Below are 21,045 nucleotides of genomic sequence, written 5' to 3'. Positions count from 1 at the left end.
AGCTTGTGGACAGAGGAAGCCGGAGGGTGGGTGAGCCCAGTCCAAATCCCCCAGGGCACCCACCTAGGCATGGGTGGGGCTGCTGTGGCAAGGGTGGGGCCGAGGGCATGACCCTTGGGGGTTCTGCAGGACGTGGGGTCCATGAGGTGATCTACCCCCAGCAAGAGGCCCCATCACTCCCTAACTACGTGTCACCCTCAGCCTCCTCCAATCTGGTGGACTCCAGCCCTCGCGATCCCGCCCATCACAGCCAGGCAGGGCAGGAGTTGTTGGGACTGCAGGGAGGCCAGTCCTCGGTCAGACCCTGGGTCAGGGTCAGGGTGCCGAAAGCTGACTCCAGAGGGTGGACTGGGGGCGGAGGTTGAGACCTGGGCTCCAGTGGAGTGGACAGAGGACTTGGGGGGTGGGGAAGGAAGGCCCAAGCCCCTGGGCTCCAGGGATAGGCCAGTGAGGACCACGCTGTGACTGCGGCAGGAAGGAAGGGGCAGTCCCTTCCCTCTGATTCTACTTGCTGCGCTGGTGGGGACGTCGGCCAGGAGCCCTCGGGCTACCCTGCCCATGAGTGCCAGCCCCTGGGGGATCCAAGGACCCTGAGATGGAGAGAGCCTTGGGTCTGAATACCGAAGCACCTGGATCCAGCCACACCTGAAGCCACACCACTACCTGCTCCGGACATCTCCTTTCTTGAAGCTCATAAAGCCTCTTTTCTGACTCTGATGGCTTGAGTTAGGTTTGAGTCCCTTGCAACCAAGAGTGGCTTAGCTAGGACAACCCCCTCACCCAGCAACTTGAGATTTGGGGCCGGGGCCTCGTGAGCAGTGTCAGGAATTCCAGGAGTTGGGGAGAGAAGCCCACCAAGGGCCAGAGGCACAGGGGACCTGCAGACGGCCCACCACTGGCTGGGGTGGAGGCTGGGATCCCTGGGGTCTGAGGGACCCACTTCCCGCCAGGCCGACACCAGACAATACCAAGGGGAAATAGGGTCTACCCAGAAAGGTCTTTATTGGCCTCCAGGGCCCTGGTCCAGCCCCACTGTGGGGTCACATGGAAACCCAGGCTGGGGAGCCACCTCTTGTCTCACAAAAGTCCACGTCCTCCGGGAAAACGGCAAGTCCTCGGCGTGGGGGTCAGCGATGCCGGGCCCACCATGCTACAACCTCTTGTTCTTGCTCAGCCGGTTGTGGCGCCAGATGTTTTGTTTCCGCAGCAGCCGCCAGTACTCCCGGCTCTCGGGGTCCAGTTCCTCCAGGGTCTTTGGGGGACCCAAGTTCATCTCGAACAGCCTGACGGGGGTGCAGGCAGGAATCAGAGTTACACGGTGACCCCTGGGCTCCCTGGTGTCCTGGGCACCTCGGGCAGAGGCGGCGACGGGGCTGGGTGCCAGGCCCACCGGTTGGCTGCATGATCTCAGGGTGGTCCCTCCCCGACCCTGGGCTGGGTGGGTCCCTGGCCATGCAGCAATGGAGCCAACCCCATCCCAATGGCACATCTGAGGCTGGCACACGCCAAGCCCTCTCCTGCCTCCTAGCACTGTCCACATCATGCCACCTGCCCCCACTTGCTCAGCCTTCCTGACCCTCCCCAGCCTTCAGATCAGCTTGGGGCCACAGCAGAACCCTTCCTGCAGCCCACAGGTCCTGCCCTCGCCTCCCCCTCTCTCGCCCTCCTCACTGTGCTCCAGCCACACAGGCCTCCCCGCTGTCCCTCCAGCACACCAGGTACGGTCCTGCCCCGGGGCCTTTGCACAGGCTGTGCCCACTGCCTGGAAAGCCCCTTCCACCCACTCCCGTCTTGGCTTCTGTGTCCCCCAAACCTCAAACCAGAGCAGCCAAACACCCCAGCTCTGTCCCTCATTCTCCTGCCCCCTTCCTGGAAGTGTCACCACCACAGCTGCCTGACTTCCTGCTTCCTGTCTGCCTCCCCAGCTAGCTGGCCAACATGGAGAAACCCTGTCTCTACTAAAAATACAAAATTAGGCCAGGCATGGTGGCTCATGCCTGTAATCCCAGCACTTTGGGAGGCCAGGGCGGGCGGATCACGAGGTTATCAGGAGTTCGAGACTAGCCTGGCAAACATGGTGAAACCCTGTCTCTACTAAAAATACAAAAATTAGCTGGGTGTGACGGCAGGCACCTGTAATCCCAGCTACTCGGGAGGCTGAGGCAGGAGAATCATTTGAACACTGGGAGGTGGATGTTGCAGTGAGCCGAGATCATACCACTGCACTGCAGCCTGGGCGACAAGAGCAAAACTCCATCTCAAAAAAAAAAAAAAAAAATTAGCCAGGCATGGTGGCACATGCCTGTAATCCCAGCTACTCTGAAGGCTGAGGCAGGAGAACCGCTTGAACCCAGGAGGCAGAGGTTGCAGTGAGCCAAGACCACATGACTGCATTCCACACTGGCTGACAGAGCAAGACTCCATATAGAAGAAAAAAAAATTTTTTTTTTTTTTTTTGAGACCAAGTCTCACTCTGTTGCCCAGGCTGGAGTACAATGGCGTGATCTCAGCTCACTGCAACCTCTGCCTCCCAGGCTCAAGCAATTCTCGTGCCTCAGCCTCCCAAGTAACTGGGACTACAGGAATGTGCCACCACACCCGGCTAATTTTTATATTTTTAGTAGAGACGAGGTTTCACCATGTTGGCCAGGCTGGTCTCGAACTCCTGACTTCAGGTGATCCAAACGCCTTGCCTCCCAAAGTGCTGGGATTACAGGTGTGAGCCACGGCGCCCAGCCTGAAAAAAAATTTTTTTTAAGTATTTGCTTAAGAAAAAGCATTGTTTTAGGTACTTGACGTGTTCTAATCTCATGAATTCCTCACAGCCCTCTGAGGGAGGGATGGGTCCCATCACCCCATTACAGATGGGCAGAGCTCTGAAGCCCCCTGCCCTGAAGCCAGGATGGGCAGGTGTGACTATTAGGCTCCGGCTGGAGTGGCGATCCACCTCTCCGGGAAGGGGTCCTCCTGGAGCGGAGGAAGGAATAGTCATTGCAGGATGACACAGCCTGGCCTACTCACCATTCAGGGTACTCAGCATCCGGTTTCAGGGGTACATCCTGCCCTTCCTTGTAGATGTTGACGCCCATGGCATATGTGGTGAGCCGGACAGGATCTGTGCATACGTCGGGGTCCTTGAGGGCCTCACTGGTCACTGCACCTTTTCCCGATTTGGCCCCCTTCATAACTGGGGAGAGGAGAGGGAGAGTCATTTCAGCCCAGCCCCTCCCCTGGAAGCCAAACTTCCCTCACAGAACCCTGTCTCAGGTGGCCTCTGCCCCTGGCTGGACTCTGCTACACTCAAAAGTTTTTTTTTTTTTTTTGAGATGGAGTCTCGCTCTGTTGCCCAGGTGGAGTGCAGTGGCACAGTCTCAGCTCACTGCAAGCTCCGCCTCCCGGGTTCAAGCCATTCTCCTGCCTCAGCCTCCCCAGTGGCTGGGACTACAGGTGCCCACCACCACGCCTGGCTAATTTTTTTGCAGTTTTAGTAGAGATGGGGTTTCACCATGTTAGCCAGGATGGTCTCGATCTCCTGACCTCGTGATCTGCCCACCTTGGCCTCCCAAAGTGTTGGGATTACAGGCGTGAGCCACCATGCCCGGCCACTCAAAACTTTTTTTTAAAGACAGGGTCTCAGCCAGGCATAGTGGCTCATGCCTGTAATCCCAGCACTCTGGGAGGCCGAGGTGGGCAGATCACCTGAGGTCAGGTGAGTTTAAGACCAGCCTGGCCAACATGGTGAAAACTTGTCTCTACTAAAAATACAAAAAAAAAAAAAAAATTAGCTGGGCATGGTGGCGTATGCCTGTGATCCCAGCTACTCGGGAGGCTGAGGCAGGAGAATCACGTGAACCCGGGAGGCGGAGGTTGCAGTGAGCCGAGATCGCATCGCTGCACTCCAGCCTAGGTTACAGAGCAAGATTCCATCTCAAAAAAATAAAAAATCTAAAAAATTAAAAAATAAAGACAGCCCGGCCGGGCGCGGTGGCTCATGCCTGTAATCCCAGCTCTTTGGGAGGCCAAGGCGGGCGGATCACGAGGTCAGGAGGTTGAGACCATCCTGGCTAACATGGTGAAATTCCGTCTCTACTAAAAATACAAAAAAATTAGCCGGGCATGGTGGTGGGCACCTGTGGTCCCAGCTACTTGAGAGGCTGAGGCAGGAGAATGGCGTGAACCCAGGAGGCGGAGCTTGCAGTGAGCCAAGATTGCGCCACTGCACACTCCAGCCTGGGCGACAGAGCGAGACTCCGTCTGAAGAAAATAAAAAAATAAAAAATAAAAGCCCAGGCTGGAGGGCAGGGGCGCAATCATGGCTCACTGCAGCCTCAAACTCCCAGGCTCAAGTGATCCTTCTGCCTCAGCCTCCCAAGTAGCTGAGATCACAGTTGTGAGCCACCATGCCCCGCTTATTTTTATTTTTATTTATTTATTTATTTATTTTGAGACAGAGTCTCACTGTGTCGCCCAGGCTGGAGTGCAGTGGCGTGATCTCGGCTCACTGCAACCTCTGCCTCCTGGGTTCAAGCAGTTCTCCTGCCTCAGCCTCCTGAGTAGCTGGGATTACAGACATGTGCCACCACGCCCCACTAATTTTTGTATTTTTAGTAGAGCTAGGGTTTCACCATGTTGGTCAGGCTGATCTGGAATTCCTGACCTTGTGATCCACCTGCATCAGCCTCCCAAAGTGCTGGGATTACAGGCGTGAGCTACCGTGCCAGGCAATTTTTTTTTTTTTTTTATACAAACAGGGTCCTGCTATGTTGCCCAGGCTGGTCTCGAACTCCTGGGTTCAAGCAATCGATCCTCCCTCCTTGGCTTCCCAAAGTGCCGGGAATAAAGGTGTGAGCCATCGTGCCTGGCCTCGAAATCACTTTAAGTGGGATTTGGACACAGCATTAAGTAACTTTAAGTGGGATTTGGACATAGCATTAAGTAACACCGATGCTTGGAATGACCAAGTCATTCAAGTTATATTTTGTCTGCTATGTGTCTGTCTTTAAGGCCGAACATTGGACAATTTCCCCCTTTCAACAAAGGAGATGAGGCAAGGCTGTATCCAGCTAAACCTTAATAACCTTGTTTTGTTCTTGCTGAAGTGGCCAATTAAACGGGCTCCATAATTTCTTTGAATGTTTGGTAACGTCTTGGCCAAGGTTACCCAGCGATTTGGAGGCAGGCAGAGAAACAGAACTGGAACCCAAGTTCACGACCTCCCCAGACTCCCTTCAAATCCCTTCCAACCCGCGCCTGCGCAGTGAAACGCGTGGGCTCCACGTAACCACATCCTCCTCCCAGGCCGCTCCGCCCCAAGCTGGCGCCTGCGCCCTGGGTCCAATCGCTACAGTATCTCCGAGCCAGACGCCCGAGCTCCAAGCGGCGCTGGGTCCCTCAAACTGCGCCTGCGCATACAGCCTGGCATCCGCCTCTCTGCGCTTGCGCATCAGTTCTAGCACCACCTCCCCAACCACCGCCTGCGCACTGTCAATTCCTCAGTGCACCCACCGTCCCCATTTGGTTCCTCTTAACCCAGCTCACCTGGCTTCTTGGCATAATCCCGGGCCAGGAGTCTTCCGGAAGTGGCGGGGTTTAGGAGCTCCCAGGCCCCCCAGCCGGCCCACGTCCGGGTAGCCCCGAAAAGGCGTTTGGTCGCCATGACGTATTGCGGGCAGCTTGCAAGTGCACGTTTCCGGAAGACGTCAGTGGCCCAAGGGTGTTTGGGAGTTGTAGGCCCCGTGGAAGTGTAGGCCCTGTGGAGGTGTCTGGGAAATGCGGTCTCCCAAGCTTTCATAATCTATGGTGATTTCTTCAGACTTTTGTAGACATACACAGTTACTATAGGAGGAGGCGTTCAAGGGATATTTCATTGACTTCTTGCCCTTCTTCAATTACATAACATTTACTAAAAATATCACACTTTATATGTTCCTGATTCCATCCAATGAGTAATTATTCAAAGCTTTAAAGTTAAAAAAAGAAGATTAACAATGAGTCTAATATACTCCAGTAGGGCTGGAGTCTAATCACTGTTAATTTTTATAACATTATATTTTTAACATTATATATAACATATATAATACATATATAGTATGTTTTATATATAATATATAAATTAATAACATATATTTTATATATTCTTTTCCAGCTCTACTCCTGCTAAATCCTTAACCCGCTTGATCTAATTTAATCCTCACAATTAAGAGGTAGGTACTATTTTTTCCCCAGCTTATAATGAGGAAACTGAGTTCTCAGGGAGGTAAAGTTCCCAGGCCGACCCCAAATCCATGGTGCACCTATGTGTCTCCCTACTGTGAGCGAAACCGGAAGTCCGTCTTTAACAGGGTCTCCACGACGCTTCCGGTGCCTCAAGGTCCCAAGGAAACCACCTCTCACACTTCTTTAATATTTCCCAACCCCACTTCTCCCCATCTGCCATCCTTTGGAATAATGAACACAGCCCCCAGAGCCAGGCAGTGATTATTAACCCTATTTTGCAGGAGAACAAACAGGTCCTGGCGCCAGCCGAGGCAGTCTGCGGGCCGGGAAGTCTGGGATTCGAACTCCCCTCCAACACCTGCAGTTGTCCCAGCGCCCCCGCGTGGCGAGGCTGGGTGGGAGAACTACATTTCCCAGCAGGCCTCGCGAGGCCGCGCATGCTCAGTGGGCCAGGGCGCTGCGCGGATAGAGGAGCAGGCGCCGGGACCGGGAATCCCCGAGCTGCGCCTTCTGGGGGCCCGGCCCGGGCTATGTCGGGGCCGTCCGTGGGGAGCGGGGTCCTGGAGGCTGCGCGGGGCTGAGGCGGCCTCGATTTGGGAAGTGAGTGTCCTCGAGGTGCAGAGCGCGGTCTGAATCGGCGCTTGAGGTCTTCGGTCTGAGGGCGGACTAGGGTCTGGGCTTGGGGCTGGGTCCTGAAGTCGGGGTCTGAGTCTGGAGTCGATCTTGGGGTAGCATTGGAGATTTGGAGACTGGGGTCCGCCTTATGGCGTCTTGGGTCTCTGGTATTAAGTCCAGGGTCCTGGGTCTAAAGTTCTGGATGGAGGTATTGGGGGTTGAGGTCATGGGACTGGGGTCTTGGGTCTGGGGTCTTGGGGACCTGCCTCTGACCAGTCGGTAGAGTCAGGGTGTGAGGTCTGGGTCTCCAGCCTGGGTTCCGCGTCTCGAGGGAGGAGGACCTGGAAGAACCAGGGCTGGAGTGCACAGACTCCATTAGTTGAGAGAGGTCTGGGATGACACAGGGGCTCGGGAAGCCACTGCCTCACACCTCCCCATTCTGTGCCTCAGTTTCTTCATCTGTAAAATGGGAATCCTAACTTCCTCGCTAGGGTTAGTGGGGATTAAATTATGTGCCCTGTATGAACAGTACCCAGCTAGAGCCTAGCACCGGATAGGCACCCGGGAAACCTCAAGTTTTTTGTTTTTCGGGTTTGTTTGTTTTTTGTTTTTTGTTTTTTACGACAGGGCCTCACTCTGTCACCCAGGCTGGAGTGCAGTGGCACAATCAAGGCTCACTGCAGCCTCTGCCTCCCCTGGCTCAGGTGATCCTCCCACCTCAGCCTCCCAAGTAGCTGGGACTACAGCCTACACCATCACCCCTAGCTAGTTTTTTTTGTTTTTTGTTTTTTGTTTTTTGTTTTGAGACAGTCTCGTCTGTCGCCCAGCTTGGAGTGCAATGGCGCGATCTCAGCTCACTGCAACCTCCGCCTCCCGGGTTCAGGCGATTCTCCTGCCTCAGCCTCTTGAGTAGCTGGGATTACAGGTGCCTGCCACCACACCTGGCTAATTTTTTGTATTTTTAGTAGAGACGGAATTCCACCATGTTAGTCAGGCTGGTCTCAAACTCCTGACCCCATGATCTGCCCGCCTCGGCCTCACAAAGTGCTGGGAATTACAGGCATGAGCCACTGTGCCCGGCCTTAATTTTTTGTATTTTTTGTAGAGAGAGGGTCTTGCTATGTTGCCCAGGCTGATCTTGAACTCCTGGGTTCAGTCAGCCCTTCTGGGCCTCCCAAAATTCTGGGATTACAGGCATGAGCCACTGTACCCGGGCGAAACCTCAGTGCTGACTCTCTCTCTTTCAGCTGCCTGAAGATGCCGGCCTAAGCCTGGAGTCCAGGCATGGACTTCCCCACAATTTCCCGATCCCCTTTGGGGCCTCCAGCCATGGACTTGGAGGGGCCCAGGGACATTCTTGTGCCCTCGGAGGACCTCACCCCTGACAGCCAGTGGGACCCTGTGCCAGGAGGCCCCGGCAGCCTCAGTCGGATGGAACTTGATGAGTCAAGCATTCAGGAGCTGGTGCAGCAGTTTGAAGCTCTGCCAGGCGATCTGGTGGGCCCATCCCCAGATGGAGCCCCCTGTCCCCTACACATTGCCACAGGCCACGGCCTGGCCTCCCAGGAGATTGCTGATGCCCACGGGCTCCTGTCTGCCGAAGCTGGCCGGGATGACCTGCTGGGCCTCTTGCACTGCGAGGAATGCCCGCCTTCCCAGACTGGTCCTGAAGAGCCTCTAGAGCCTGTCCCCCGACTGTTGCAGCCACCTGAGGACCCAGATGAGGATTCTGACTCCCCAGAATGGGCGGAGGGGGCCTCTGCTGAGCAGGAGGGCAGCAGGAGCTCAAGCAGTTCCCCGGAATCCTGGCTGGAGACGGTGCCTCTAGTCACACCTGAAGAGCCACCCGCTGGTGCCCAGGTAGTGCCCGCCCCGCCCTCCAGGCATCCTGGACTGCCTGGAACCAAGCAGGGAGACTCAGTCCTGCCCCTCCTCTATCTTCTTCCAGAGCCCCGAGACCCTGGCTTCCTACCCTGCCCCCCAGGAGGGTGAGTGTCCCGCCCACCCTAGCCTCAGGCACTGAAGGCCCCTAGACAGCCAGAATCAGGCTCACCAGCCTGGCAGCAGCTTGCCAGTAAGGACGAGGTTCTCGGGAGCCTCTGAGGGTGGTTTCGAGCAGATTCCGGCTGGCCAGGGAGAGGAGAGCCAGCCTTGAGAACGGGGTAGAGTGAGAAGGGGACTGTGGGGCAGCTCCGGCCATTGGCAGCCCTCGGTTCTAGAACCGGGCTTGGCAAATCATCGTCGTCGGGCCAGACCCAACTCACTGCCTGCTCACGTAGGTCTCGAGTTAAAGATGGTTTTTGCGTTTTGGGGCTTGTTTACTTTTTTTGATGACTTCTGTTATCCAGGCTGGAGTGCAGTGGCTCGATCTCAGCTCACTGCAACCTCCATCTCCCAGGTTCAAGCGATCCTCCCACCTCAGTTTCCCAAATAGCTGAGACTACAGGTGCGTGCCACCACGCCCAGCTAATTTTATTTAGTATTTATTTGGGTAGAGATGGGGTTTCACCATGTTGCCCAAGCTGGTTTCAAACTCCTGAGCTCAAGCGATCTGCCTGCCTCAGCCTCCCAGAGTACTGAGATTACAGGCGTGAGCCACCGTGCCCGGGTGTCCTTTGCATTTTTAATTGACTTTTTTTTTCATTGAAAGAAGAATACTATTTCTTTCTTTCTTTCTTTCTTTCTTTCTTTCTTTCTTTTTGAGACGGAGTCTGTCACCCAGGCTTGGAGTGCAGTGGCGTGATCCCGGCTCACTGCAACTTCCGCCTCCCGGGTTCAAGTGATTCTCCTGCCTCAGCCTCCCAAGTAGCTGGGATTACAGGTGCTCGCCACCACGTCCAGCTAATTTTTGTATTTTTAGTAGAGATGGGGTTTCACTGTGTTGGCCAGGCTGGTCTTGAACTCCTGACCTTGTGATCCGCCCGCCTTGGCCTCCCAAAGTGCTGGGATTATAAGCGTGAGCCACCGCGCCTGGCCAAAGAATACTATTTCTTGACATGTGAAAATGATATGCTAGGCTGGATATGGTGGCTCACACCTGTAATCCCAGCTCTTTGGGAGGCTGAGGCAGGAGGATCGCTTGAGCCTGGGAGTTGGAGACCAGCCTGGGCAACGTAGCAAGACCCCATCTCTACAAAAAATGTTTAAAGTTAGCCAGGTGTGGCGGTGCATGCCTGTAGTCCCAGCTACTCAGGAGGTTGAGGCGGGAGAAGTTCTTGAGCCCAGGAGGTCGAGACTGCGGTGAGCTGAGATCACCCCACGCCACTGTACTACAGCCTAGGCAACAGAGCGAGACTCTGTCTCAAAAATAAAAAAATGCAATTCAAATTTCAGTGTGCATAAGCTGGGCGCGGTGGCTCACGCCTATAATCCCAGCACTTTGGGAGGCCGAGGTGGGCAGATCACAAGGTCAGGAGTTGGAGACCAGCCTGGCCAACATTGGTGAAACCCCGTCTCTACTAAACATACAAAAATTAGCCGGGCATGGTAGTGCACACCTGTAATCCCAGCTACTCAGGAGGCTGAGGCAGGAGAATCACATGAATCCGGGAGGCGGAGGTTGCGGTGAGCTGAGATCACGCCATTGCACTCCAGCCTGGGCAATAGAGTGAGACTCCGTCTCTAAAAAAAAAAAGACAAATTTCAGTGTACATAAATAAAGTTTTATTGGTACACATCATGCTTGGTTATTCATGTGTTGTCCATGGCTGCTCTGCTGTTAGAATGGCAGAGGTGAGTAGCTGCAACAGAGACCTTGTGACCTACAAGGCTGAAAATATTTACTCTTTGGCCCTTTACAGAAAATGTTTGCCAAGCCCTGCCCTAAAAGCATGGGAAGAACAATTTCTGGCCCTCTGGAATGTTCTAGACTTTTTTTTTCAGTGGTGCAATCTCAGCTCACTTCAACCTCTGCCGCCCGGGTTCAAGTGATTCTCCTGCTTCAGCCTCCTGAGTAGCTGAGATTACAAGCGTCCGCCACCGTGCCCAGCTAATTTTTGTATTTTTAGTAGAGACGGGGTTTCACCGTCTTGGTCAGGCTGGTCTCAAACTCCTGACCTTGTGATCCACCCGCCTTGGCCTCCCAAAATGCTGGGATTACAGGCGTGAGCCACCGCGGCCAGCCTCTGTTCTACACTTCGCTAAGGATATGGGTCAGATAGTAAGTTCTGGCCGGGAAGGGTGGCTCACATCTGTAATCCCAACACTTTGAGAGGCTGATGTGGGAGGATCGCTTGAGCCCAGGAGTTCGAGACCAGCCTGGGCCACACAGCAAAACCCTGTCTCCACAAAAATAAAATCCCCCCCCAAAATTAGCCAGGCACGTGGCATGGGTCTGTAATCCCAGCTACCTGGGAGGCTGAGGTGGGAGGATCACTTGAGGCTGCAGTGAGCTAAGATTGTGCCACTGCACTCCAGCCTGGGTGACAGTGAGACCGTGTCTCAAAAAAAAGAAAAAAAAAACAGTTCTGTGGTTGCAGAGAGAAAAACTGGTTTGAACCTATAGCTCTAAGAAGGTTCTAGAATCGAGCAGAGCTGTGACACCTAGGGAGTTCCAGGGCTTGGCATTTTGTCTGTTTCTAGGGTAAAGGAATCTGGGCTGATGAGAATGCTCAGAATCGGTGAACAGAGGCATCTGGTTCTACTCAGACTGGAGAATTCTAGAACCATGGAGGGAATAGTTATCTGGTGTTCTAGAACCCTGGGCAGAGCTGTCCAATTATAGTGTAATCAGAAAGTTCTAGATGGAACTACAATAGAAATACAACGTGAGCCATATGTGATTTAAAATTTTGTAGTTATCCACATTAAAAAATTAAAAACAGGTGAAATAACTTTTTTTTTTTTTAAACTGAGACGGAGTCTCGCTCTGTCGCCCAGGCTGCAGTGCAGTGGCACGATCTCAGCTCACCTCAACCTCCGCCTCCCAGCTTCAAGCGATTCTCTCGCCTCAGCCTCCTGAGTAACTGGAACTATAGGCATGCGCCACCATACCTGGCTAAGAAATTAACTTTAATAACATTTTAATTAAGCTAACATATTTAAAATACTATTTCAACATACAATCAATATTTTTAATTTACTTTTTTATTTTTTTGAGACACAGTCTCACCTTGTTGCCCAGGCTGGAGTGCAATGGCGCAATCTTGGCTCACTGCAACCTCTGCCTCCTGGGTTCAAGTGATTCTCCTTCCTTAGCCTCCCGAGTGGCTGGGATTACAGGCGCCTGCCACCATGCCCAGCTAATTTTGGTATTTTTAGTAGAGACGGGGTTTCACCATGTTGGCCAGGCTGGTCTCAAACTCCTGACCTCAGGTGCTCCGCCCGCCTCTGCCTCCCAAAGTGCTGGGATTACAGGCGTGAACCACCATGCCTGGCCTTAAATTACTTTTTTTCATACTAAATCTTCAATATCTAGTGTGTATTTTCTATTTACATCTCTATTCAGTCGAGCCACATTTCAAGTCTGTGATAGATACATGTGCCTGGTGGCTACCACAGTGAATGGCGTATCTCTCTAGAACCCCCAGAGTGGAGCTATTGTTCCAGAATGCTGAGATCATGAAGGACAGTGGGCAGAACCGACTGTGGTGTAGGGTGAATTTCACTTAGGGGTGTCCAGAACGGGGCCCTACACCCGTGGTTCTAAACCAAAGAGCCGTAGTTACTGGTGAGAATGTTCTAGGGCCACTGGCAGAGCTGTCTGGCTCTGGGTAGCTCAGGGAATTCTAGAACCATGGGAGTAAAGCTTTTTTTTTTTTTTTCCTTTTTGTTTTTGGAGACGGAATCTTGCTCTGTCACCCAGGCTGGTGTGCAGTGGTGCGATCTCTCTCGGCTCACTGCAACCTCCACCTCCTGGGTTCAAGTGATTCTCCCGCCTCAGCTTTCAAGTAGCTGGGATTACAGGCATGCGCCACCACGCCCAGCTAATTTTGTATTTTTAGTAGAGACGGGGTTTCGCCATGTTGGCCAGGCAGGTCTCGAACTCCTGACCTCAGGTGATCCACCCCCCCCCCCCCCGGCCTCCCAAAGTGCTGGCGTTACAGATGTGAGCCACCACACCCAGCCAGGAGTAAAGCTTTGTGTAGTTCTGGGCTGGGTTGGGAGTATTCTGGAACTGTCTAGAATTCTCCTGGAACAGAATTGTTTGTTCCTGGACTGGTCAGGTAATTCTTAGAATCCCTAGTGTAGCCAAAGGTGTGAACTACTGAAGGAGATTCTAGAACCACAGGAAGAGCTGCCTGACGCGATTGTGATTAAGATGTTCTGGAATCACGGAGCAGAGAAGTTGGATTCTAGAGTGATAATAAGTTTCTAGAACTCCTGACAGAATTGCTATGAGACCTGTCAGAGAGTTCTGGAATCAAGGGTCAGAACCAGCTGGGGTTCTGGAGAGCATGGGAATTTTAGACAGGCAGCCGGGTCTGTCTCTATTCTGAGTGGTTCTACAACCCGGGAACAGAGCTGCCTGCTATCCTGGGCTGACTGCAGACGGTTCTAGAACAGTGAGCAGAGCTGGCCCGTTCTAGATTGATGGAGGGAATTCCAGAACCAAGAAGCAGGGGTCCACTGTGGTTCTAGAATGTTGTGGAGGTTTCGAAATTGGAGTGGGGGGTGGAGCGCTGTGGCTCACGCCTGTCATCCCAGTACTTTAGGAGGCCAAGGCGGGTGGATCACTTGAGGTCGGGAGTTTGAGACCAGCCTGGCCAACATGGTGAAACCCCGTCTCTACTAAAAATACAAAAACTAGCCAGGCATGGTGGTGGGCGCCTGTAATCCCAGCTACTCATGAGACTGAGGCAGGAGAATCGTTTGAACCCAGGAAGCGGAGGTTGCAGTGAGCTGAGATCACACCACCGAGCTCCAGCATGGGCGACAGAGCGAGACCGTGTCTCAAAAAAAAAAAAGCAGGAGTGGGACTGTCTGGTTCCGGCCCGATCATGGAATTCTGGGGACACGGGGTGAAGGTATCTGTGGGTGCTAGATCTGGCTTTGAATCCAGCCATGGCCTGGACTCACTGGTTTCCCACCTGCGAGTCCTTGAGGGATGGACAGAAGGTTCTAGACCTGTGAGGGCCAGGCTGCTTGGATGGTTCTAGAACAGTGGGCTGTGCTTCCTGGCTGGAGAGTGCTAAGCCACCAGCTAGAACACGGTGTCTCCCGGCCATCTCGGAGAGCGCAGCCCTGGGGCAGAGCCTGTGGGAGTGGGCCCCTGAGGGCCGACCCTCTCCGCTGTCGCCCTCAGTGCCCGGTCCCTGTGACCATGAAGACCTCCTGGACGGTGTCATATTTGGGGCCAGGTACCTGGGGTCCACCCAGCTGGTGTCGGAACGGAACCCGCCCACCAGCACGCGCATGGCCCAGGCCCGGGAGGCCATGGACCGCGTCAAGGTGAGGGGGCGGCCGGGGCCGGGCGGGCAGGCGGGTGGGCTGCAGGCTGGGTCTGTAGGGGCCTCCACCTCCCACGCCGCCACCCACAGGCCCCCGATGGGGAGACCCAGCCCATGACGGAGGTGGACCTGTTCGTCTCCACCAAGAGGATCAAGGTCTTGACAGCGGACTCCCAGGTACGGGGCAGGGACCTGCCCCAGGGATGCGGGTGGGGTGATCGAGCCTGGCACGGCCCCCCAACCCACCCAGGCTGCCTCTCCCGCCCCAGGAGGCCATGATGGACCACGCCCTGCATACCATCTCCTACACAGCCGACATCGGCTGCGTGCTGGTGCTGATGGCGCGGCGGCGGCTGGCACGGAGGCCGGCACCCCAGGACCACGGCCGCCGCCTCTACAAGATGCTCTGCCACGTATTCTACGCGGAGGACGTGAGCAGCCAGGGCGCGGGGCCACCGTCCTGAGGCCCTCCTCACTGCAACTGTCGCCTCCCTCAGTGGGCCGTGCATTTAACCTCCCTCCCATAAGCTTATTTTTTAATTCTTTTTTTGGGACAAGGTCTCCTGTCACCCAGGCTGGAGTGCAGTGGTGCAATCATAGTTCACTGCAGCCTCAACCTTCCAGGCTCAAGCGATCCTCCCACTTCAGCCTCTCTAGTAGCTGGGACCACGGGGGTACCACCATGCCTGGCTAATTTTTGTATTTTTTATAGAGACACGGTCTCGCTCTGTTGCCCAGGTGAACACAGTCTCAAACTCCTGGGCTCAAGCGATCCACCCACCTCAGCCTCCCAAAGCGCTGCAATTACAGGCGTGAGCCACCGCGTCCAGCCTCCTATAAGACTCCAAGACTCTCGGCCGACTCCCCGAAACCTTGCCCGCTCCTGGGCTGTCCCTGCCACCCATGAGGCCCCAGGCCCCCTGGCTGGGTCTCTGATAGCTTTTCCCACAGCCCATGCGCAGGGAGCTGCCTCCCTCATCGTCCCCCCAGCCCAGGGCTGCCCCTCCCCTTCCTTCTCCCCGTAGATTCCCCAAGATGCAGCTGTCTCTCCACCTCCCCCAAAGCCCCAGGGCAGAAGGCTATGTCCTGGGACTCTCACCCCAGGTGGGGACAGGAGGGCTCAGCTCTGAGGACCCTGGGGACTTTGGGGACCTGGAGGAGGTGGGTGGGACACCCCAGGGACGCGCCGCCCCTCCCCGCAGGCCCAGCTCATCGCCCAGGCCATTGGCCAGGCCTTCGCCGCCGCCTACAGCCAGTTCCTACGGGAAAGTGGTATTGACCCCAGCCAGGTGGGCGCACACCCGAGCCCAGGCGCCGGCCACCTCCATAATGGGGACCTGGACCACTTCTCCAACAGTGACAACTGCCGGGAGGTGAGTGAGGTGCTGGGCAGCCCCCACCTGGTGCCCCCCACACCCGTGCACCTGCACCGGGCCCTGCCGAGCAGCCTCCACGCCCCCTGTGTGTCCCAGGTGCACCTCGAGAAGCGGCGAGGGGAGGGCCTGGGCGTGGCCCTGGTGGAGTCGGGCTGGGGCTCCCTGCTGCCCACAGCCGTCATCGCCAACCTGCTGCACGGGGGGCCTGCTGAGCGCTCGGGGGCCCTCAGCATCGGGGACCGCCTGACCGCCATCAACGGGACCAGCCTGGTGGGGCTGCCCCTGGCTGCGTGCCAGGCCGCTGTCCGCGTGAGTTTCCCGGTGTGGCAGGGCCCCCACACTCCCAGGAAGGGGAGCTGAGTCCCAGAGAGGTCTCCTCCCTGGCCAGGTCTCTCCAGCCCAGCCAGGAGGGATAAAGTCGAACTTTTAAGTCCTGCCCACTGGTGTGCCCTTGGGGAAACTGAGGCCTGGAGAAGGGAGACCACTTGTCCAGGGCACCTCCCTAGTACCAGAGCCAGGATGGAAATGCGGGTGGCCCAGCTCCAGGGCTGGGCCACTCTCTCTCTCTAACAAGAAACAGCTAATTTCTGGGGGGGGTTGTTTGTTTGAGACAAGGTCTCACTCTTGCCCAGGCTGGAGTGCAGCGATGCACCTGGCTCATTGCAGCCTTGACCTTCTGGGCTCAAGCAAATCTCCTTCCTCAGCCTCCCGAGTAGCTGGGACCACAGGTGTGCACCACCACGCCCAGTTTATTGTTTTATTTTTTGTAGAGATGGAGTCTCACTATGTTGGCCAGGCTGGTCTTGAGCTCCTGGCCTCAAGTGATCCACCTGCCTCGGCCTCCCACAGTGCTGGGATTACAGGTGTGAGCCACTGCACCTGGCCATGTTTTTGAGTCTCAACCTTTGTTGCTCAGATGGGGAAACTGAGGCCCAGAGATAGGGAGGGACCTGCCCCTGTCAGAGGAATGAGGCCACAGTCCGTGCAGCCTCTTACAGATGTTTGCAGCCTGCCTGGAGAGCCCGGCTGTTGGCTTGGCTTTTGGCCATAAGGAAGCGATATGGCTTGGGTCAGACAGCTTCGACCCCATGCCCACCGGGCCCGAGTCTGTTCTCTATCACATCTGAGGGGGTCTTCCAGAATTGAGCCCCTGGACTCCAGGTCTCTGGTTTATGAGAGGGTAAACTGAGGCCCAGAGGGGGCTAGAACCTGCCAGGCTGTCCGGCAGCTGAGTGAGGCCAACGGCCCCTGCCCCACAGGAGACGAAGTCACAGACGTCGGTGACACTCAGCATCGTCCACTGCCCTCCCGTCACCACCGCCATCATCCACCGGCCCCACGCCCGCGAGCAGCTGGGCTTCTGCGTGGAGGACGGCATCGTGAGGCCCGGCCCCTGGCCCCGGGGTCGGGGGGTAGGGCGGCCCTGAGCACGGCCCCTGAGCAGCCCCCACCTCTTTCCCGTCCCCCTCTTTTCTCCCCCAGATCTGCAGCCTCCTCCGTGGTGGCATCGCCGAGCGTGGGGGCATCCGCGTCGGCCACCGCATCATTGAGATCAATGGGCAGAGTGTGGTGGCCACGCCACACGCCCGCATCATCGAGCTGCTCACCGAGGCCTATGGCGAGGTGTGCGGGTGATGGGTGGTGGCCAGGGGCGCCCCCACGTCCCCCACGAGCCCAGGCCTGCCCTGAGCCCCGTTCCACCTCCGCTTCCCAGGTGCATATCAAGACGATGCCAGCTGCCACATACCGCCTCCTTACAGGCCAGGAGCAGCCCGTGTACCTGTGACCACCTCGTCCCTTGCCTGCCACTGTGCCTTCGCCTCCATGGCCCCGGAGCCCCATCCTGGGCCTGCCCTGGCTGGCCAGGACCCCAGCGGTTCTTGGTCCTGTATGATTTCCTAATATAAAAACAGTAAAAGCTTATGCAGTTGGCAAAGTCTCGGATCAGGGTCTACAGGACCGAGGACCTTGTCCTTCCTGGAAGCCACTAGAAGCCGGTGCTGTGAAAATACTCTGTTTATTAAAGACCAGGCGGAGGGAGGTAAGGTTGTGAGTTCTGTGTGGGAAACTGAGTCCCAGCCCCAGGGAGGGAGAAGGAGGACGGACCAGCTGGCAGCCTGCGAGAGGTCACAGGTCAGTGGCCGGACCCCAGTCATAGCCGTCTTCATCGGAGGACTCTGCATCGTGGACTCGTGTAAACTTTTTCTTCAGGGCTTCCCGTTCATAGGTTCTGGGGATCAGGAAATAGAATAGATGCTGTGGGTGGGGAGGGTGTGAGCTTTCTCACCATAAACTGAGGCTGACTGTGCTAGGCACAGTGGGTGTGGGCAGAGATAAGCACATCTGGGCATTCATGGGTAGGGCCTTGTTAACAAACTCCTATGCATCCCTCAAAGCCCCAGCTGCAATATCCTGCCCTTCAAGAAGCCTTCCTAGGCCTCCCAGGAAGTGGATTCCTACTCCCTTGGCCCTGATTATATGGGGCTTAGAGAGGCTCTGGCAGGCTCTGTCTTCCCCACTAGGCTAGGGGCACCATGAAGGCATAGCTTGGATCTAGATCTTTTCGTTAACCGCAGAGTCTGAGTCCCAAGGGAAGGGTTGAGGGCCCCCAATCTGGAATATGGGGTTCTTACCGCATGCTGTCCTGTCGCCACTGTCCCTGGGGGTGGCGGCTGTCCACCTTGGAGGAGAGGGAGAGAGGAGCTTCAAAACTCCCCCCAGAGCATGGTGAGTCGAGGTCAATAACCACCTCCATCCCATCCCCCACCTTGGCCCGGGCCATGCTGCCCACTTGCTAACCCCGTGACAAGTCTGCAGGTCATCCCCAAATCTAAATGAGAAAACTGAGGCTGGGATAGGGGAAGGCCTTAGCTGAGACCTCCTAGCCTGTCGGCAAAAGGGGAATCGGGTTTCTCATCTGTGCAAGTCCTCACAGGGCCACAGCCATGAGTTCATGTACGTAAAGGACTTAGTATAGTGGCTGCTCCGTATGCAGCCTGCCATGGACAGTTGAGCAGGTTGGGTACTGCACAACCCCAGGAAAATCATTCTAATCAGAGATGTCATTGATTCATAGATTTTACATTGACCTAGAGAGGGTGTGGAAGAAGATGCTGAGACATATACACTAAGAGCTACATACACATTTGTTACTGTTAAACACCCAACTACAGCTGGGCGCCGTGGTTCACGCCTGTACTCCCAGCACTTTGAGATGCCAAGGCAGGAGGATCACTTGAGCCCAGGAGTTAGAGACCAGCCTGGGCAACATAGCAAGACCACATCTCTGCAAAAAATGAAAAAAATTTAGCTGGGTGTGGGTGGTGGTGCGCGCCTGTGGTCCCAGCTACTCCGGAGGCTGAGATGAGAGGCTCCCTTTAGCTCAGGAGTTGGAGGCCGCAATGAACTATGATTGTACCACTGCACTCCAGCCTGGGCAGCAGGGCAAGACCCTATCTCTAAAATTTAAAAAATAAAATATATAAATTAGATAGGTCAAGTTCAAAAAGACACGCAACTACTATGTGCCAAAACTTGGGCTAAGCACATTGAGTGCTCACCACCGCCCTGTGCCACCAAGTCTGATGCCATCCACCCTGTGTCCTAGATGAGGAAACAGGTGCACAGAGAGGTTAAAATGTTGGCTGGAGGCCAGGTGCGGTGGCTCACGCCTCTAATCCCAACACTCTGAGAGGCCGACGTGGATCACCTGAGGTCAGGAATCGGAGACCAGCCTGGCCAGCGTGGTGAAACCCTGTCTCTACTAAGAATACCTTAAAAAAAATAATAATTAGCTGGGCATGGTGGTGCTCGCCTGTAATCCCAGCTACCTGGGAGTCTGAGGGAGGAGAAACGCTTGAACACAGGAGGCCGAGGTTGCAGTGAGCCCAGATCGTGCCACCGCACTCCAGCCTGGGTGACAGAGCGAGACTCTAACTCAAAAAAAAAAAAAAAAAAAAAAAAAAAATAGGCTGGGTGCAGTGGCTCACACCTGTAATCCCAGCACTTTGGGAGGCCGAGGCGGGAGTTCCAGACCAGCCTGACCAACATGGAGAAACCCTGTCTGTACTAAAAATACAAAATCAGCCAGGCATGGTGGTGCACGCCTGTAATCCTAGCTACTCAGGAGGCTGAGACAGGAGAATTGCTTGAACCTGGGAGGCGGAGGTTGTGGTGAGCCGAGATCACGCCATCGCACTCCAGCCTGGGCAACAAAAGCGAAACTCCATCTCAAAAAAAAAAAAAGCCTGGGTGCAGTGGCTCATGCCTGTAATCCTAGCACTTTGGGAGGCCAAGGCGGGTGGATTACAAGGTCAGGAGTTCAAGACCAGCCTGACCAATGGTGAAACCCCGTCTCTACTAAAAATACAAAAATTAGCCCGGCATGGTGGCAGGTGCCTGTAATCCCAACTACTCAGGAGGCTGAGGCAGGAGAATCGCTTGAACCTGGGAGGTGGAGGTTGCAGTGAGCCAAGATTACGCCATTGCACTCCAGCCTAGGCGACAGAGCGAGACTGCGTCTCAAAAAAAAAAAAAAAAAATGCTGCAAGTTGCTCAGTGCCACGTGGGTCTCAGCTACCCCAGGTCTGAGTCCCAGAAACCAGTCTGACCAGGTAAGCCGTGTTTGTTGACGTCCTGGTAGAAAACAGGCTCCCAGTGTGTGTCTGCTCTGTGCTGGCATCCCCTCCGGAGACCCTTCCCAGGCCTGTCCCCCATGTCCGACGCACCTGGGCCCCCTGATGAGCCGAGATTCTCCCACGATCCCTCGGGCTCTGGGGCTCATCTGCCTGCACGGGCTCCGAGGACCGGGCCAGGGCTGGAGCCGCGGGCTCATCATCCACATCCGTGTAGGGCCCCCCCTCGCCGTCTGCGTAGCCCTCGCCATCCGTGTACGCGCCGCCCTCGCCGTCCGTCTCGTAGTCGCTGTTAACACGGCTGTCGCAGCTGAGGTCAGCAGAGCTGTCGGCCAGGCCGCGGTGAGGGAGGTCTAGGTTGTCCTCCAAGGAGCCATCCAGCTGTGGGGTGGGTGTGGATGCTGCGGCTGGCCCTGGCCAGGACCCCAGCCGCCACCCACGACATCCCCCCACCTTCAAACTCTGGTCCCAAATCAAGGCGAGGAGCCTGGAGCCTGGAGCCTCAGTGGAGGCTTCTCTGTTGACTCCAGGATGGGTTGTATCCATTGACCCTTCACCTGAGAGGCTCAGCCCCCAAATCCAAGCTGAGCCCCAAACCTTGACTCCAGCCCCAAGAGAAGACTCCATTCTCTCTCTCTCTCTTTTTTATGAGAAGGAGTCTCTGTTGCCAGGCTGGAGTGCAGTGGCGCAATCTCTGCTCACTGCAACCTCTGCCTCCCGGGTTCAAGTGATTCTCCTGCCTCAGCCTCCTGAGTAGCTGGGACCATGGGCGTGAGCTCCCGTGCCCCACTGACTCCATTCTCAAAACAGCTCCTC

General features: G+C 55.6%; 3 protein-coding genes across 13 annotated transcripts in view; 1 reads left to right on the top strand and 2 right to left on the bottom strand.

Annotated features, from left to right (window-relative positions):
• Nucleotides 1-978: 978 nt before the first annotated feature.
• On the bottom strand, nucleotides 979-6,598 carry MRPL54 (mitochondrial ribosomal protein L54). 2 transcript variants are annotated; one of them, XM_063800463.1, is made up of 4 exons: nucleotides 6,486-6,598; nucleotides 5,539-5,959; nucleotides 3,022-3,187; nucleotides 979-1,283 (listed from the first exon to the last, which is right to left on the bottom strand). In XM_063800463.1, exons 2-4 carry the CDS (start codon nucleotides 5,789-5,791, stop codon nucleotides 1,151-1,153), a joined length of 552 nt encoding a protein of 183 aa, XP_063656533.1. In that variant the 5' UTR covers nucleotides 5,792-5,959; nucleotides 6,486-6,598; the 3' UTR covers nucleotides 979-1,150. The 2 variants fall into 2 exon arrangements, with proteins under 2 accessions (XP_063656533.1, XP_001135765.1); XM_001135765.7 differs by lacking the exon at nucleotides 6,486-6,598 and having other exon boundaries at nucleotides 5,539-5,673.
• APBA3 (amyloid beta precursor protein binding family A member 3) lies at nucleotides 5,446-17,531 on the top strand. Of its 8 annotated transcripts, XM_001136296.8 has the most exons (13): nucleotides 5,446-5,799; nucleotides 6,146-6,203; nucleotides 6,498-6,816; nucleotides 8,079-8,691; nucleotides 8,780-8,819; nucleotides 14,075-14,220; nucleotides 14,310-14,396; nucleotides 14,489-14,650; nucleotides 15,422-15,592; nucleotides 15,692-15,904; nucleotides 16,855-16,974; nucleotides 17,078-17,218; nucleotides 17,310-17,531. In XM_001136296.8, the coding sequence occupies exons 4-13, from the start codon at nucleotides 8,116-8,118 to the stop codon at nucleotides 17,379-17,381; spliced, it is 1,728 nt and encodes a 575-aa protein (XP_001136296.1). In that variant the 5' UTR covers nucleotides 5,446-5,799; nucleotides 6,146-6,203; nucleotides 6,498-6,816; nucleotides 8,079-8,115; the 3' UTR covers nucleotides 17,382-17,531. The 8 variants fall into 8 exon arrangements, with proteins under 8 accessions (XP_001136296.1, XP_009432644.1, XP_063656531.1 ...); XM_009434369.5 differs by lacking the exon at nucleotides 16,855-16,974; XM_009434368.5 differs by lacking the exons at nucleotides 5,446-5,799; nucleotides 6,146-6,203 and having other exon boundaries at nucleotides 6,729-6,862.
• A 62-nt stretch (nucleotides 17,532-17,593) lies between these two features.
• The window catches only part of TJP3 (tight junction protein 3), a 41,361-nt gene continuing 37,909 nt past the window's right edge, over nucleotides 17,594-21,045 (bottom strand). For all 3 annotated transcript variants that reach the window (XM_024351918.3, XM_001135966.7, XM_001135804.6), the window contains exons 19-21: nucleotides 20,323-20,610; nucleotides 18,229-18,275; nucleotides 17,594-17,825 (exon numbers count right to left, since the gene is read on the bottom strand). In XM_024351918.3, the coding sequence (XP_024207686.2) occupies nucleotides 17,723-17,825; nucleotides 18,229-18,275; nucleotides 20,323-20,610 (438 nt within the window). In that variant the 3' untranslated portion in view covers nucleotides 17,594-17,722. The remainder of the gene's footprint in view (nucleotides 17,826-18,228; nucleotides 18,276-20,322; nucleotides 20,611-21,045) is intronic.

This window comes from Pan troglodytes, chromosome 20, assembly GCF_028858775.2.
Source record: "Pan troglodytes isolate AG18354 chromosome 20, NHGRI_mPanTro3-v2.0_pri, whole genome shotgun sequence".
In the NCBI taxonomy this organism is placed as follows: Eukaryota; Metazoa; Chordata; class Mammalia; order Primates; family Hominidae; genus Pan; species Pan troglodytes.
This window is presented reverse-complemented; position numbering and strand designations above follow the sequence as displayed.